The 18,790-nt window shown below is 34.3% G+C and overlaps 1 protein-coding gene across 7 annotated transcripts in view; it reads left to right on the forward strand.

Annotated features, from left to right (window-relative positions):
- ZNF148 (zinc finger protein 148) overlaps window positions 1–18,790 on the forward strand; it is a 152,710-nt gene that overhangs the window by 92,879 nt on the left and 41,041 nt on the right. For all 7 annotated transcript variants that reach the window (XM_078351895.1, XM_054246020.2, XM_035273959.3 and 4 more), the window contains 3 exons: window positions 3,255–3,380; window positions 12,623–12,746; window positions 13,768–13,851. In XM_078351895.1, the coding sequence (XP_078208021.1) occupies window positions 3,255–3,380; window positions 12,623–12,746; window positions 13,768–13,851 (334 nt within the window). The remainder of the gene's footprint in view (window positions 1–3,254; window positions 3,381–12,622; window positions 12,747–13,767; window positions 13,852–18,790) is intronic.

Raw genomic sequence — 18,790 nt, forward strand, 5'->3', positions numbered from 1 at the left:
ATAGGAACATGTGACTCAAGAAATGGAGAGGAGTGATGGTAAGGACATATTCTTCTGCCAAGTTCCTTACATCTTTTCTGTAGAGTAGATTGTATAGAATCTTGAAAGCTGAGCTGGGAAGCTGATAATGGATACCAAAGGCAACAGGGCACTATTGCAGATTCCTCATTGAGGAAATGATAAGGGAATAGTTTTATATTAATTTATTTGTAGAAGAAAAATACATTGGGAGATGATAATGCTCTAAGTCAGTGAGGTTGATATGGTTAATTGGAGGGAAGTGGATGTCACTGGATATGGGTACAGGATATTGAGAATGAAGAGAAGGAAGAATCTAAAATGATTTGAAGGAGTCAGACAGCTTATTTGGAAGGTGGAAAGAGACCAAATTTTGTATTTATGATGAAATATTTATTATATCATGTCTGGCAGCATTATTTTAGGAAGATTTATACTTGTTGTATCACTTACTACCATTATTGAGACTAGACAAAGTTGAGAAGAGTAGCAGCTTTGGAAGAAAAAATAAAAAGGGGGATATATGTAATAAACTTGCAGTTCTCATGGCCTGTTGTTTTCATCCCTAAAGCCTGTTGCAGTTATTTCACAGTGTCTCTATTTCTCCCTTTGAATTTCTGTGCTTATTCCTTATTCCATTCAGTTAGAGTATGACATGCGCTGTTTGCATTAGGGCTTCTTTTGGTAATATATCAGAACTCTGCATCTACATTTTAAGAACTTTGAAAAGGAAATCTCATATTTAGAATGGGCTCTTAGTATCCAGAATGGCACTTTGCACATATTACAATCTCAATAAATTTTTTTATAGTATTTTAGCCTGACAGAGCAGGCACTTAATAGCCATTGAATGAGAAAATGAACGACAGCTGTTATAAGAAATAACAAAGAGTATCTTACTTTAAAATAGCAAGACAGTATACATGTACACAAAATAAATATAAAAGTAAGACTTCATTTGGGAAGAAAAGTAAGTCTTGGCCAAGTCATTCTGGAGTTAATGATTAGAATCAAAGGAAGGATATTTTCAGTATAGGGAGGACTCTTTGTGTTTAAAGTCAGGAGAATAAAGAGGGAAAGATTGAAAATGAGAAAAGGTAAGGGTAATTAAGAGATGTTTTAGAACTTGCAAGAAAGAACTAGCATAGGGAGTGGCAGGAGGAGAGGAAGCATGTGACTGTAGGACTCTACTTCTCTCTTAACTTGGGGAAGAAGTCAGATGAGTTTAGAAGGGAGATAGGAAAAGGAAGTCATGTCTGACGGATTGTGCACTTTCAAAGTGGGAAGCCCAGAGGGAGATTGGCTTACTGGATGAGCAGGGGCCTTAGAGTTTTGGGAGGAGAAATGTCTGAGTTTAGTGAAATCTGAAGAAAGAAGGGCTGGTAGGGTGGTGGCGGGTGGTGGTGGTAGTGGTGGTGGTAGTGGTGGTGGTGGCATTTCTGGACTGGTAGTAAGAACAGCATTGAAATTCAGGCCTGCAAATAGGCATGAGGGTACTAATGGGACTAGGTGAAAATCATAGTATTAATATAATCACTTTCTATGTCTGTGGAAATAACAGGTTCATATATATGTTTTAATCTTTTTATTGTTTGCACTTATAAAGGCTCTTCTTTAGTTTGTGAATTGCATTTAACAGCAGAACATATTTATGAATTTATCTTACACTCTTCTTGACACTTTTACTAAAAAGAGTTTTTTTTTATTGCCGCATGCTACATTTACATGGTTTATTTGCAATTTACATGCTGACAGAAGTGTTTGCACTACTTTTTGGTGCTCCTTCAAAATAGGGCAGAGAAATTCCACAGCTGCTTATTATCTCTCCTTGTCTCCTACCCATTCCCAGTAATTTGTTTTCAGTAAATATCACTTCAGAGGTGATAAAAGGTCTGTATTCCCAAGCTTGTAGGTGGTGATTTTACCTTCCTATTTTGTGTTCAAAATAATTGATACCAATGGAGCCAGAAGAGTAGTCACTGTACCCGTCTATAACTTGATAGATTTACTAGCTAAGTAAATAATCTTTTACATCCTGTTTTTGTGCCAAGGTTCTTCATTTGTGATTCTCACATGGCCTGCATTTTAGGAATTCATGAGAACTTCCATTTCTTCTTTCATCAGTCTGAATCCCTGGCTTAGATTGCATTTTTCTCGTGAACCCCTTCTACACAGCTCTTTTGCACCTTTACACTGTGAATCTGTTAAGATGTTTATCATCTTTTGCACCATGCTTTTTAGTGTGTTTTTTTGAAAATGTAGCCATTAGCACATTGTACTTACTGAATTATTCTCAAGGATCTTTACTGTATTTTGTAGCCTGAGTTGAAAGTTTCTTAGTTTTAAGGTTCTTGATTTACTTCAAGGATAGATAAAAAATGTGGCAGTAAGGAGGGGGTGATTGTACACCATCAAATCTGATGAGAACTGACGACACTACTGTTAATGATCTTAGAACCTTGGTTTTTCTTTTCTTTTTTTAAGGACCAGTAACTCTGAGAATTGAGATCTGAAGATGGAAGAACATTGTTGAAATCTTAAATGTTTCTTTTAATATCTCTCTATTATGTAGTTAACACCATGTCTTGTATAGTGTAGCAACCTAAAACTAAACTTATTTCTGTAAATACATAGTTGGTGATGGTTTGTTGTAGAGCCCAGGAAAGTACTGCCCAAGATCTTGAGTCATATGACAAAAGGGTTGAGCATGAAGATAGTTAGATTTTCACTGTTAATTTGTCTTATCTTTCTTTTGATACAATTATCTTTTAGAATTTTGTGTGATTCACTTGATTTTTTTGTAAATACAAAGCCCATCCAGAAGTCCAAATTAAATATCTTTTATTCTCCAATATTGCATTGGTTTTTGGAACTTAACTTTTTTGTGTGCTTTTAACTTCAGCATCAGTTTCTTTAAATGTGGGAATGAAATTGATATTATGCTTTCCTGACTTTTGCTAGGTCTTATGACCATCTTTTCCCAGCACATTTTAAATCTTTTTTCTCAGGTAGATTAAAAAAAATCTGTTTATCCCTCAGTTTATGTACTCTCAATTCTTAATTCTCACTGCCTATTAATAAATTCTGTAGCACTGTATAGTTAGCACACACATACGCATAGATAATCATTCTGGGAGCACCTATATGTGGGTTTAGCAAAGAATTAAACATAAAATGGTTTTGTGACAATGAACTTTTTATTCATGTCTAAAATTGGCTTTTCTTTTTTTAAACAGATAAGTGTAAAGCAGGAAATTACTTTTACTGATGTATCTGAGCAACTGATGAGAGACAAAAAACAAATCAGAGAGCCAGTAGACTTACAGAAAAAGAAGAAGCGGAAACAACGTTCTCCCGCAAAAGTAAGACAATATATTAAGGTGGTAATCACAACCTCTTAATCCAAACTGTTGGTTAATCTGATAGGCAAGAACCTGGCTGGACCCTAAGGCAGATGTAAAAATCTTGTGTGGTTTAGTAGGAAGGGGTGCATGCCTGCATGGAGGTGGTAGGCCTTGCTTTCAGTTTTTCTGCTTATCTTTAACCATGTTCCCCATTTTTCTAAAAATGAACTTTTCTTTTTCCGTGTCTCTAACAGATGGCATGCATTGCCCTTTCTTCTCATTTGTATTAGTTTTCCCTATCTTTATATTAAGGCTTCAGGAAAATGTAATACCAGTTATTCATCAGGAAAAGGTATAGGATCCATGTTAATAAGATGTAAACTTCATGAGGACAGGGCCTTCATTTTGTTCACAGCCGTATCCTAAGAGCCTGGAATAGGAGACATAATTGATCCTCAATAAATATTTTATGGGTGAATGAATGGGTTAGTAAATAAACAAGTGACGCAGGCTGGAGTGCAGTAGCATGATCATGGCTCACTACAGCCTCAGTCTCCCAGTCTCCAGGGATCCTTCTGCCTCAGCCTTCTGAGTAGCTGGGACCATAGGCATGTGCCACCATAGCTGGCTAATTTTTGAATTTCTTACAAAAGTGGGGTCTCGCTATGTTGGCCAGGCTGGTCTCAAACTCCTGGCCTCAGGCAGTCCTCCCACCTCAGCCTCCCAAAGTACTGGGATTACAGGTGTGAACCACCACTCTTGGCCTGCTTGTTTCTCTTTAATATAGTGATAGCTGAATGTATGTAGCATTTTTGGTATTCTTAGAAATTCTCTGAACTCTCTATTTGCAATTTTATTGTTAAGTCTTATTTTTTTCTTCCCTCATGTGGTGAGAAAGTCTTTTTTAAAAAGATCATACTGTAATATGGTTTTTTAATGACTTTTTTAAAATTCATGATTTGGAATCACAATAATCATTATTATTTATATATTTGTATACGTTTGGATTTATTGGTATGTTGGAGCCAGCCCTAGCTAGCTTGCAAGATTTGATTTGCAAACCAGTTGCCAAAACCATTGGTAGCTTATAATTAGCTATGGTGGGAATATTTATACCCCAGAAATCAGCAAATGCTTCTTTACCCCCTGGTTGTTAAATATTTGCTAGCATACCACCATTTTGGGGATGTATAAGTATGCCTACAATAGCAAATTTTGAAAAACATTAAGACTAAAATAACCCATAGTTGCATTTCCTAGAGATAACTACTTTGATTTGCTGCGACATTCCCTTTCTTTTTTCAAATTTGGATATGGATAGATATGGAGGCATAATATAGATTTAATTAGCTGATTTTTAACACTTAAAGTATATGTAAGCAATTTTTGTGCTTCAAGTGTTCAATGGTTTTTGTAAACATTAGCTACATGTTTTTTCATAGATCATGTTATATTTAATGATTGCTTTATTGGACATTATTATGTTGTCGGAAAGTTTTATTCCTTTTGTTTCTGTTTTAAATCATACTGCAGTTAAAATGTTTGTGTATGTATTGTTGTGCACTATTGATCAAAAGGTGTGGACTTTTAGAAAGGTTTCTTGATAATATTACTCTTTACAGAAATGTTATACCAGTTACATTTCTACCTGCACTGGACCTGAGGAATATCTATCTACATTCTCCCTGGTCTTGAGTATCAGAGTTTGCTTAAGATGGGAGCTTCGTTATAGTTTAAATTTGAGTTTTTTTTAGTTTCTGGTCACATTAAACTTCTAAAATTTTTTTTGGTATTTTATATTTCATGTTTTGTGAAATTCTCCCTTCTTTTCTTTCCTCTGATTCACTTATTTTCTTGGGGTTTTAATGCTTTTCTCAGTAATTAATATGATTTTTTTGGGTTCTTTACATTAATGAACAAATCAAGTTCTTCAAATATATAATAATACCAAGTTTTAAGTAAAAAAATATTTCTAAAATTGTTTATAATAGTGATTGATTGTGTTACTTTGGGTTCACTGTTGATCTATGGGGAATCTATTTCAAGTACTATCTCTTAGAAATTCTGACTAAAACCCAGAATATCTTCTCATTGAGTGTTGGACTCTCTATTTGGTGATATGTTCTAGGTATTTGTAAATATAGATTAGATATTTACAGTCTTTAAGCTATTTTGCTCATCTAATTTGAGGTAAACTCATTTATAATGTATCATTTTAGAATATTTCTAAAGACATTATTTAAGTATTTATATACCATGACATAGGTAATAGTATTTTAAAAGTAATTTAAGTATTTATATACCACTACATAGGTATATGAATATTTATAGGTAGAATATTTCTAAAGGTACTATTTAAGTATTTATATACCTATGTAGTGGTGTTTTTATATATATATATCATTGGTAGCTTATAATTTGCTATGATGGGAATATTTATACCCCAGAAATCAGCAAATGCTTCTTTAACCCCTGATTCCTTAGCTGGTTGTTAAATATATACCTATGTAGTGGTATATTTATATATTTATATAAATATATATATGTAATGGTATATAAATATATAAATATACCACTACATAGGTATATAAATATTTAAATAATGCCTTGAGAAATATTCTAAAATGAAAAGCAATAGATGATAGGGTTGGCTTATTCTAAATATAGTATATATAAGAAAATATTTTAGGATAGTCCTTTAGAGAAATTCTTAGGAAGATGAAGTGACTAGAAATAATATACAGCAGAGAGAAGTGTAAGAATAACAAACAGACCAGGTGCAATGGCTCACACTTGTAATCCTAGCACTTTCGGAGGTTGACACAGAAGAATTGCTCAACCTCAGGAGTTCAAGACCAGCCTGGGCAAGATTGTGGAACTCCATCTCTGTTTTTTTCTTTTTTGTTTTAATAAAGAACAAACAATATTTTTTTTTTTCAGTTGTCCTGGCTTGTTACATGTAATGGGACAGGGAATGGTTGTGGACTGTTTTTAACCACTGGTCTGCAATGGGTTTTTTGTGTCTGGAGTCTTAGAACTTTTAAGGTATAACCAATAAGTACTTTTACATTTTCTCAGGAGTGTGTATAAAAATTTATGCTTCAGAGCTTTTGTTAAAGTAATTTGTTCTGCTCTTTGGTATGAAGAGAGAGATACTTACCCATGTTAATAAATCCATAAGTGTTGCTCATTTTAAATTCCTTAAAAATAATTTCAAGTTCTTTGAATAATTATTATTTATTATACCTGGAGGACTCCACTCTCCCCAACACCTTTTCCAAATCTTAAAATCTTGCCATTTTGAATATTTTGAGTATGTGTCATCATTGTATAGTATTAGATTGGAGATTTGCACAAGAAATATAAGTAATGTGATAGAGTTTTAGTAAAAATAACGGAGCTTATAAACCTTCATATAACTATGGCTCCCTTCATAATAAGTTTTGTGGGGAGAGGTACTGTGTTGTTATGCCATCTTTAGCTGCCATGGATTTTAAGCAATAATTGCCTTCTTAACCTTTCTCATATGGCAAAGCTGAGTCTTTTTCTTTTTTTTACCTTAAATGCAGTGGGAAAGGCTGGTAATCTTAAGGTAGATTTTGATACTCGAAAATTGCCAAAATACCCTTGGCAGCATGTCTGGTGAAGAAGGTAACTGAGCTAGGGAACATCATCTAGGTCAAGCTATTTGTATCTGTTGTGGAGTTAGCTGTTTTATGAAAGTAAGTTTTCTATATAATAAAAGCTTACACCTTTTAAACATAAAATTTTATTTTATTTTCACCCCTTTTGGGAAATTTTTAATGTGTTGTTTTGCTTTTGAATATAGTGTATTTGAGCATAATTCATCTTTTAATGTCTTGAGGCTGACATAAACATTTAAAAAACCATGTATTGCAATTGAAGCCCTCTAGGAGAACAGAGATTTTAGGGCTCTCCCCCACCCACCTTACCCTGAAAATCCTCACTGCTGGACTTTAAGTGCTTGTAATCAATCACTTCACTTCTCATTCCTTGGTGATGTGCTTTTCATTTTTATGTTGCTGCATATCAGTGTGGCCACTTGACATCGCTTTCCTTTGCCCCTTTGAGTCTGTTTTTGGTGATTGTTAATACTCTTAAGCTTGAAAACCTCAAATACTGATACTAGAAGTTTCTGAATAAATGGGGTATTATTCCTGGACTTTGATATTCACTTGTTACATGAATTAGAAGGTAACATTTTCCATCTCAGAAGGGCTTTAGGAGGACTGTTGGGTTAACATGAATGAATTCTAAGGTTTTTCCGTAAAATATAACAATATTATCTAAATCCCGTGTTGTATATATTCTATAGGTCTTTTCAAACTTTTTAGTAACTGAATGAGAAGATATTTTTAGTAACATCTCTTTTATTCTGAAATATATTTCTATTTTCATTTATTCAACAAATAATTTGAGTGCCTGTTACGTGCCAGGATCTCTCATCAGGTACTGAAGAAAGGAACTGGATTGTTTGTCGTACGTAACACTTTAGGTGATCTGAAAAGAAATGGATTATTCAAAGTTATGCTGAAATGAGGAAGAGCACTTTCCACACATCAAATAGATAATAAATTATATAGAGAATCCTTTCCTGGCTATTTATTTTATGTTGTTGGTTCCCAGAAAAGATTTAAGATGCAATGATGTAAAATAAGGAAAATTTAATTAAAAGAAACAGACAAATAGATGTACTAGACATTTTTCATGCTTTCTTCTACATGTTACCTTGACTTAGGAACAAGTAGCTATAAAGATGAACTGAATATAAGACTGAGGATGAAAACAAAGTATAGAATACTAAGAAAATGAAGGAAGAAGATTAGCAAAACAATAGGAATTGATTTATCAAATTTTCCCAGGTAATTATGTGTCCTGGGCAAATTGTTTTTCTATGGAACTGAACCCTAACTTTGAAAAAAAATCTGATGTAAACCTTTCTTTAGAAAATCTCATATATTTCTTTGCCTAATATTCAAGAAACAGGATATAGCCTTTTCTAAAACCCAGGATCATTATGCTGAACATAGTTGTTGTACCGTGGTTATGATACATTGAATTTCTTGTTCTGGTGCTGTCAGAAGCTTGCCATTTAAAAACGGAATTTGGTAATGAGAAAAATGTAGTACCGAGAAACAATAAAAAAATCTTGATGAATAAAAGAAAGTGATAACTCAAGAGTGGGTTATTAGCGATGACCAGGACAGTCAAGATGCCATAATGGGTTTGCTCTGGGTGACTTTTTTATTTGTATATCTTTGGACTTGTGCTATTTTCTATTTCTCATTGGATTTGGAGAGTAAAGAGAATTGTCGCAGCTGTCATTCTCCATCCCCAGTTGCAGTAGAACATCTTATAATAGGTGAGAAATGTTAACTCTAAGTTGTCTTTTGGGTTTTGGTGGCTTCAGAGCTATTTTGATTGATCCAGGACTATATCATAAAAACCTGTAGTCTTTAGTTTATGCTTTAATAATTTTAGTAGTACATATATGAATGTTAAAAATCATGTCTGCCTTTTAAGAAAACAGAATTTTTTCTCATTGAGGGATGTCAGGTTTCATTTATTCAGTGGCAGTGATCCTTATGGAGTGAAAACAGTCTCTGAATTTGAATAGGCAGATCTTATGGCTTTGCCTGATGAAAATGGGCATACTTTTTACGATAACCTTCACCATATGTGTATATTTAGGTAGCCAACTGGGAATAGATTTGTCTTAAAACAGAAAATATATTTGCAATGGATATGAGATTAAGAAAGCAGGTTAACTGAGAAATTCTATTTGATATTCAAATTTCTGTCTATAAAATCTTGTTTTAAATTTACTAAACAATACAAAAATCTAGTGTATGAGAATTATTTAGAGTATTACTAATTTCTCCACTTGCTAAAGCCTGATCACTTGGTCTATATAATATACCATATTTTCTCCTGAAGTAGGAATGACAAGAGGCATCTGAAGATACTATAGCAGGCATCTTAGAATTTAAAATTTTAAACTTCAAATTCTTCAGTTATAATGGTGTTCCTATGTTGGGGAAAAAAGAAAAGTAAAAATGTTTTATGGTGCCGGTTGCAGGTAAGACTGCTAATCTCTAAGGCAAACACTCTCAACTGATAGATCACATTCTACTAAAAGATCTTGAAAAGGTGTGAGCAAAAAAAGAAGGCAAGTCTATACTGGGGAAGAAAATTTTGCCTGCATTAATGTGCTATTTTTGTTCTGCTAAGGGAATTATTCTTTGCCTACCCACTTCTCTATGGCACTACTCAGTTATCTGAAGACTGAAAAATTGAAAAGTCAAACCACCATGGCACCACCTGTATGTAACAAACCTGCACGATCTACACATATACCCCAGAACTTACAAGTATAATAAAAATGGAAAAGTATTGCTTTTTGCAACAAATTCGATAAAACAATAAAGTAGTAAGCCGGGAGGAGTATTTGATTTGGACAGCAGGTGCCAGGTCAGTTGACAGGTAGAGTCTCCACTATGCTCCAGATACTATTTTGGATACTGAGATTATAGAGATGAATTAAAATCAATTGGGTATATTTAAAACAGGTCACAAATTGGAAGGGCCATTGGTGCTCATGTGAGTCAAGATGAGTTTACTCTGTGTCCTTTAAACAAAGATGTTTGTTTCTCTGGCCTAAGGAAAGAAAGGAAAATATAAAATATCCAAGATTTTAGTGTTTCTGTCTTTGAACTTTAAAAAGCTAGATTTTCCTTTTTTGTTTATCCACAAGGCAGTGGTAGCTGTTTCATCCAGAGTTCACCTTGAATTAAGGCTTGAATCTACAATGAAAGGGAGCAGTACCTCCAGTGCCAGAAAACAATGACCTAGAACTCCTTAACTCTTCATAAAAGGGCTTTGTACAGTCAAGGATTACATCCGTTTCGCATTAAGCAACTTGGGCCAGATTTGTTCCTTACAAAGCCCTTCCTTGCAGTTGCTATGCCACAGGAAGCTATTGAAGTGCCATGTTTTTTGGCAGTTGGATTTCTTATTTTTAGCAACATATATGAAAAAAATACCTGGTGCTATCTTGTTTTTAGTTCCACTTTGTGTAAGTATTTAACATCTTTTTGTTTGTTTTATGTCGAAAATATTTTCAGTCATGTTTTAAAAGATTTTGTGTGTTTTCCTTTTACACAGTGTTAACTTGCTTATTATTATGTGACTTGGAGGGGTTGAAAAAATTTATAAGTGACTGGCCACAAGATGAAGCTTTCCACTCTCATTGACTCTCTTCAGGAAGCTGTGGCACCCACTTCCATTCTCCTGCCAAATGTTTCCCTTCTATGACTTTGGTGCACAGACTTTGAAGCATTGTTAACCACATTTGGCGGTTTGCCCAGAATCCAAATGCCCTGTATAATTTGCATAATAATTACCATTGATTTGCATATAGTATAGGCTGAACTGTCTTCTTGAATTTAAAGTAGAAGTGTTTTAAGGATTAAAGCCTTTTCCCCTTACCTACTACCCTTTCCTAGGTTTGGGAAAGGGTCATAGCTGTGTGTTGGCAGGCCCTACTCAGTTTCCACAGTTCTTTGTATTTGTTTTGCATTTCTCTATGTTGGACAGTTTCTCAGCTCCCATTCTGTATGCTTAAACCTAGAGCATTGTTTCCCTTTCCCTGGCCATACCCACCTGATTAGGTCTTCTAATTTTCTTTGCTACTTCAACATATTCTGCCTTTTTTTCCCTTTCTTTCCTCAATAATGAAAAAGGAATCATTATTTTTACCCTCCCACCTGTCTGATGAAAGGCAGTTTTTTTGTTTGTTTGTTTATTTGTTTTTTGAGACGGGTTTTGCTCTATCGCCTAGGCTGGAGTGCAGTGGCATGATCATGGCTCACTGCAGCCTCGACCTCCTGGCTCCAATGATCCTCCCATCCTCAACCTCCCGAGTGTCTGGGAGTACAGGTGCGTTCCACCACACCTGGCTAATTTTTGTATTTTTGTAGAGACGGGGTTTCGTCATTTTGCCCAGGTTGGTCTCGAACTTCTGGGCTGAAGTGAGCCATCCAACTCAGCCACCCAAAGTGGTGGGATTACAGGCTTGAGCCACCATGCCTGGCCAAGAGGCAGTTTAATGTTACACATTGAACAAGTTGTTGGTAAATGGGAATCCATGCAGCCCAAGGTGAGTTTCTCTCTGGCACCATCCAGATCAGGGTCACAATACTCTTAATCTCAAGAAGCCCAGAAAAATAAGATTGCTTTCTTTGTCCTCTGTCTTCCTTCCTTTTACCCACTTCTATTTTTTTCAAGTTTTTAAAATAATTTTTTAATTCAGTACTTATGCCCCAGAAGGACCCCATACCCACTTGTAATTTATTTATTTGACAAATATTCTTAGGAATATGTTTAACAATGGTTTAGTAGTTCTATAATAACCTTAGAGCTCCCAGACTGAAACAGACCCTAAATTCTACCATATTATAACTTGAAAACCTATTTCTCTCTTTTTTTAAGTTATAAGTAACGACTTACATGGTTCAAAAAAAAAATGTGTTAAGTGTACAGTGTAAAACCTCCCTCCCACTTTATCTCTTGTCTGCCCAGTTCCCTAGCCATCACAATCAAGGTTATATACTTCTGTATATATGTATCTTTCTCAAGTAGTTTTTATGCCTATACAAATAACCATATATTCCTATATGTACCTTTTATATACAAAAGTTAGGAAAATTATACACTGGGTTCTAAACTTTCCTTTTTTTTTTTTAACTTCACAAATCCTGACACCCTTTTCATATAATTATATAGAGAGCTTTCTCATTTTATTTTACAACCACATAATATTAAATTGTATTCCTTTTCCATGATTTATTTAATTAGTCCCATACTGATTGGTACTTGCATCATGTCTAAAGGCTTTTTTCCTGCATATATGAGAATTTGAATTTGAAAATATACCTGTGCTCACCCTAATGGAAAACACTTTCCATCATGTATCAGCATTACATAGGAGAAGGCAGAGTGATGAGATCTTACTTAACCAGCTTACAAGGTTTTATTAGTGATTTTTACTCATTCTGAGTCACATTGTACTTTCCTATAGTTAATGATAACATTATTCTAATAGTCTTTTCAAGATTATTTAAGAACAAAATATTTCATAATCTCTGGTGACGGTTGTTTGCAATATCTTTTTTTAAAATTAGTATTTAATTACGTTTTTAAAACTTATTTCTTTTGTTTTTGCCTTTTTTTTAAACTAGATCCTTACAATAAATGAGGATGGATCACTTGGTTTGAAAACCCCTAAATCTCACGTTTGTGAGCACTGCAATGCTGCCTTTAGAACGAACTATCACTTACAGAGACATGTCTTCATTCATACAGGTATTTCTTGAATTAAAATGGGTTTATGGCCATGAAAAGTATTATCTTTGTTATTTTCATCTTCATGTAAACGTCCTTCATTCCTAAGACCATAGCTAGTCTGGCATTCCAAATCAGAGATTTTGTATTAAAGATGGCAGACCTTTGGGTAAACCAACTAGACATGTAAGATGAACTGGGGGAAAAAATAGTTAGAAGGGAGATTTGATGAACTAGAAAAATAGTGTCCCGGAAGCTAGAAGAAGAGAGATTTCCAAGCAGGGTGTGACCAACAGTGCCACTGCCCTAGGAAGGATAGAAGTTAGAGAACTGAGGGAAAAAAAATAGCAAGGAGATTGCAAGTAGCTTTTCAGAAAGCAGAGAATAAGGGTTAAACCACAAGTGGGCAGTGAAGAATTTGAGACTTAGAGTAGACTACTCTTTAAGGAGGTGTAGTAAAAGGGAAGGAGAGAAAATACTAAGGTAGAAGTGTTTCAAGACTGAAATAAGGTTTCTCAGCATAGAGCAGGCAAGAGAATACTTTCCTTAAAAGGAAAAGCTCCAGCAAAGAGAGAAAGTTTGAAGAGACAGGATCTTTTAAAAAAAGAGGTGTTTAGAAAGTTCTGGAGAAAATATGTAAAAGGGCATAAATGGATGGTTAACCAGGGAGGAAAAAAGATGGGTACACCTTCTTCCAGCACAGGAAGAAAAGATATTTAAGACATCTTTTATGTAGATGTTCTTTCTCACCTCATGATTTTAAAATTCAATTTTAAATTGTTTTATTTATTTCCTTCTCCCCCTTGAATATATAGATCAAATTTAATCTCATTTTTATGTGATTGTGAGAATATGAATTTTTAAATCCTGGGAAAAAAACGAGAGGAAATAAAATTCTGTTAATTACAACATCAAAAATTTATATGGCTATTTTGTGATTTTCCAAAATCTGGGTATCTGAGATTTTTCTTTCGTCAGAAACAGTAACTAAAAACTGTTGTTTTATTCAGTAACTAATTCGTGGCTGTGAAATTATTTTAAGGCGAAAAACCATTTCAATGTAGTCAATGTGACATGCGTTTCATACAGAAGTACCTGCTACAGAGACATGAGAAGATTCATACTGGTGAGTGTTACCACCCTTAGTAGGTTCATTAAAGTGATTATTTTAAATGAAGAGAAGAATTTTTAAAAAGTGGCAATGACTTGCTGTGATTTCCATTGGTTTAGACTATAAATCACAGGTTATCTTTGTTCTTCCTTCAGTAAATCAATGTTAACTGTTAAGACTTGACTTTAATGTCCAAGCCCAAGACATTACTTTGAAATACAATTGCATAAAAACCTAAAATATATGTTTAAAGTGACAAAAGAAAGGAAGATTTTCTGAAATTGCTGTTTCCTTAGGTGTTTACTAAATTTAGAGTAAAATTGTCATTAATTAGTCTGGGGTAGGAAACAAATTCCTGACTCCTAAAGCAGCAGTACAATTCATTCTCTTTCTTTCTATTGCATGTATATGCCTTACCTGATCAGTGGACATGTAATCTTAGAAAGTTGAGAACTGCCAGTTTCTCAGTCAAGTTATTAGTGATTTAGAAATAATATTCTAGAGCATCACTGTAAAGGAACCCATACCTTAAAAACCTAAGTCTCATTTTAGAGCAAATATTTATTTGCATTTTTTTTGACAGTGGTAAAACCAACTTTTGTAAGTAGTCTGTTGACTTTTGACCTTTGTTGCCTCTAAGCATGTTGAAAAGTGTTTCTTTAGAATTGATTTCCAGTGTTAACGCTTTTTGTGATGGAATAAAAGCAGAGTTGGTAAATGTGTATAACTTTGAATTTTACATTTGAATAGAATTGAGAATTGTGATAATATGAGAATTTTGAAAATATTTAAGTTCTTCAGATTTTTCTGTTTTAAGTACTCAAGCAAGTACCTGCCCAGTGTTGTTATGTAGATGTGTTCTCATGGGACCTGCAGTATTTGTGAAAGGACAGTTTGTCATACAGAAGCAACCTTTTCTGTCTAATAACTTTTTTTCAATTTTCTTTGCCCCTAAAAAGAAGCATGAATGTGTCTAGAACTTTATGCAGTGCATCTCTATGCTTGGATATTCTCCTTTTTAGCAATCATTTTGCATTTGACTCATTTCAGTTTTTTCAGTAGACACATAATCATCTTTTTTCTGTTGTAAGGGGCTATATTAGGTACTGTGGGAGAAAAAATTTTATAGATTTTTATGTGACATAGCTAAATTTAAATTTCTATATAACAATAAAACCTCATCAAATAAAAATGAAAGTTATTTTTGTGTGCTTAATACCTATTGGGTTTTGATATTTTACTCATTCATTCAAGAAAAATTTATTGAGCATCCAGTGTTTTTCAAGCACCAGAAATAGATAACGTAAGGCAGTTTCTTTCTTTGGAGTTTACGTTCTTGTGGAAAAACAGACATATAAGCGAGCATAGCACAATTAAGTGTTGTAGAATTGTATACAAAATTCTCAAGATGCTATTGTGCTCTGAGGAAAAGACATGTGCTGTTTGTTGGAAGTTACTTCGGGAAGGTGTCACAGAAAAGCTGCGTGAGGCTAAGTTGAGAATATATGTGTGTGGATGGGTATGTATCTGAAAAAATATTTTTGAAACAGTACTTACCTTTATTGCACTGTACATTTTGTATGTGTTTGTATGAGTTATTTATAAAAGTGCTGGTCACAATCCCGTAATCCCACCGATTAGAGAAACAACTGCACTAGACCATGGGGAATTTTGGATTTAAGCAGAGTATAATGAGTTATTAATGTTTATTTAGAATTTACTAAGTACCAGAAAACTCTGTTAAATATCTCATTTAGTCCTCACATTAATCTTGAAAGGCAGGAGTATTACTATCCCCATTTTATAGATGAGAAGGTAGTGGGAAGTACACAGAAGTTAAGGAACTTTCCCAAATGTATGTATTTAATAAATGATGGAACCAAGATTTCAGCTCAAGCCTCTGTGATTCCAGAGTACACATGTGAAATCACTGGCTATGCAGAGTGGGACTAGAAGCAGAAGTTAGAAGTTATCTTTGGGCCTTTTGAGTTTTTCTTGCTCTGCCACTAAGCCAATTATGGCTTAGCCTTCCTGTATGTATAGTAGCACCTAAAAGTGGTAGAAACAAAGGTTGTAGTTCTCATATTATAGAGAACAGTTTAGAAGAAGATAAGGAGTTGAGAGGAACCAGGGCAAAGCAGCCACTAGGGTTCCTTAACAAAGAAAAGTTCTTTTGAAGAGAGACTCAATTCTGTCCTATTGTTCTCTTCCCACTAGGTGGAACTGATAGAAGGGGATAGTTTTTCCTTCTTTACTTTATATTCTTGACTCTTTTTATAGATTCTTTTTAAAGGCAGTAAAATGTTTTTTGTTAAACCTATTTGGGAATATATATATATATATATATATCTAGAACCACAAATAGGTTCTCCATCACTTATTATTCTGTCTTTACTGTTTCTTTCATTTTCTAAATGGCTTTATTTTTGGAGGAGAGTTAGTGCCCTAAAATTTGCCCATGTCAAGGCTTTCTTTCTCTGTTGGATCTTAGTTTAGAAGAATACATTTAAATAGTTATGGCATTAAAAAAGATTTTCCATATTTTTATCCATTTTTAAATTGTCAAGCAAGTGATGAGTCACCTAACTGACCCTCAAAGGTTGGTGAAAACCATCAGCCCTTAAACGCTCCATTTTCCATACAGCCTTCCTTCTCCCTTTAGGTCTCATTATACTGTCTCCTCCTGGTCCCTCAAACCCCCAAGCCCATTCTCTGCTCCTTTGCAACATGGTTAAAAATCATCACCTGCTTGGTAGCTATGGCCAACAATAAATAAATCTGTATCTTTTTAAAACTAAGAACATAGTTGATTTGGTTTTCAAAAGGAAAATTTTTTAACATGCCCTGGACAGGCTATTATTTAATTCCATTTCCTAAATTTGGGCTTGTCTATTTAGGGAAGAGTACCTTTTCATCCAGAGGCTGATCTCTGAAATCCTGGTTTAAGGTTTATTCCTTTAGACTAAGCCACGGAAAACTGTCACATTGTAAATATCCTCAGGACTGCTATTTTTGGCAATTATGGGAGATTTACCTTTTTTGTGAATATTATCTTTTTTTGTAAATATTACAGATCCTTTATTTACGTGATGTTTTGGATGTGAGAGAAAAGGTGAGGATTTGAGGATAAAGTCAAAGATAATTCTAATTGATAATTTTTTTTTAGGGCCAGAATTACTGATCAAGTGCATATTAAGGTTAAACATTTATCATCATTGGCAGATTTCCTTGTGGATCAAGTACTTTTGTCTAAGGTGCCTATTTTTAAAATGTATATGTAGAATAAATGATAGAATGACATATATCCATAGTTGTGTTCTTTCTTCTCACTTCGTGAGCATTTTACTCTAAGAAACCGCCAGTCTTACCACCAAAAGGGATTGAGGAGTAAAAACCTTAAGTACCATTTTCAATTTTATTTTTGTAAATTCCTCTAAATAGTAAGCCACTGAATACCTATCCTGATGTTCTGTTATACAAATTACGGTTGTTTTTTAGTCATGCCAGTTTTCATAATTTATTTTTTGTTTCCATTAGTAAAAATGTTATGAAACTATTTTTTCTTTCTTTTCTTCCCTTTTCTTTTCTTTTCTCTTCTTTTCCCTTCCCTTCCGTCCCCTTCCCTCCCATCCCCTTCCCTTTCTCTTGCTCTGTCACCCAGGCTGGAGTGCAGTGGTATGATCTTGGCTCACTGCTGCAACCTCCACCTCCTGGGTTCAAGTCATTCTCCTGCTTCAGCCTCCTGAGTAGCTTGGATTACAGGCATGGGCCACCATGCCTGGCCATTTTTTGTATTTTTGGTAGAGACCGGGTTTCACTATGTTGGTCAGGCTGGTCCCAATGATCTGCCCTCCTCAGCCTCCCAAAGTGCTGGGATGATAGGGGTGAGGTACCACGCCCAGCAGAAACTCTTTTCATATATAGGGAAGTTTTTATAGACGATTCTCCTCCCAAAAACAAGAGATTTTTGAAGAAAACTAAATCACTCAGAATTACATATTTTCACTAGGTTTCTTTTTCCATAAGGTTCTTTTTTAAGCCTTTAGTTCTTAGATGTACACAGTTTTCTCTATAAAAATACAAAAACACTGGAAAACCTGTCATCTAAGTTACTGTTCTTCATGCCTGAAAACATGTCAGTCCTCTTTTCCTCTTTACTGTGACTTTTATTCACAACTGTTTTAAATAGCTGAATAATGACAGTATTCTTATTTTTGTCAACCAGTTGGGCTAATGGGGTGGGATGAGAGGGAATGTTAATTTACCCTTGACTAACTTAGCTTAACCCTTCATATTTCTTTTAGTATATAGTTCAATTATTCATAAAAATTAGTTTTCCATTCATGTTTTTCAAGCCCTAATTCAGTTAATTAGCTATAATAGAGAAGTGTTATGAAAGAAAATGTTAAAGACCTACTTAGAGTTTACCTCTTAATTTGCGAGGATGAAGGAAATGAATACTGTTTGTATAACTGAGAATGTTGTGTGCACTACAAGCTCTTCGCATTGTGATTGCTGAGGCCCAGACTGCTCTGTCATGGACAGATCTTGCCAAGGAAGTATTAAGCAGAGAAGTATGGATTGCTGGGACTGACATTTCAGCTTTAACAAAACTTCTGGATACCAGATTTTTTTTTTTTGCCTGCACAGTTGTTAATAATTCATACTAAAAGATTTGGTTATACATAAAACATATAAAAGCTTAACACTGTATAACAAAACATCTCAGTGAAGAATAAAAAATCATCTGTGTGTGTGTGTGTGTGTGTGTAATTAAAGTATGGTGTAATCATATATATATAAATCTGATATATATATATATATATATAAAACCATACTTAGACATTTTTATTTAGGAGCATAGGGGAAGTCATCTAGAAGATTGATTCTATTTTATTATTATTTCTTAGAACTGAAATATGGCAAATCAAAAGCTTTATAATGAAAGTACCTA

This window comes from Callithrix jacchus, chromosome 15 (assembly GCF_049354715.1).
Source record: "Callithrix jacchus isolate 240 chromosome 15, calJac240_pri, whole genome shotgun sequence".
Lineage (NCBI taxonomy): Eukaryota > Metazoa > Chordata > Mammalia > Primates > Cebidae > Callithrix > Callithrix jacchus.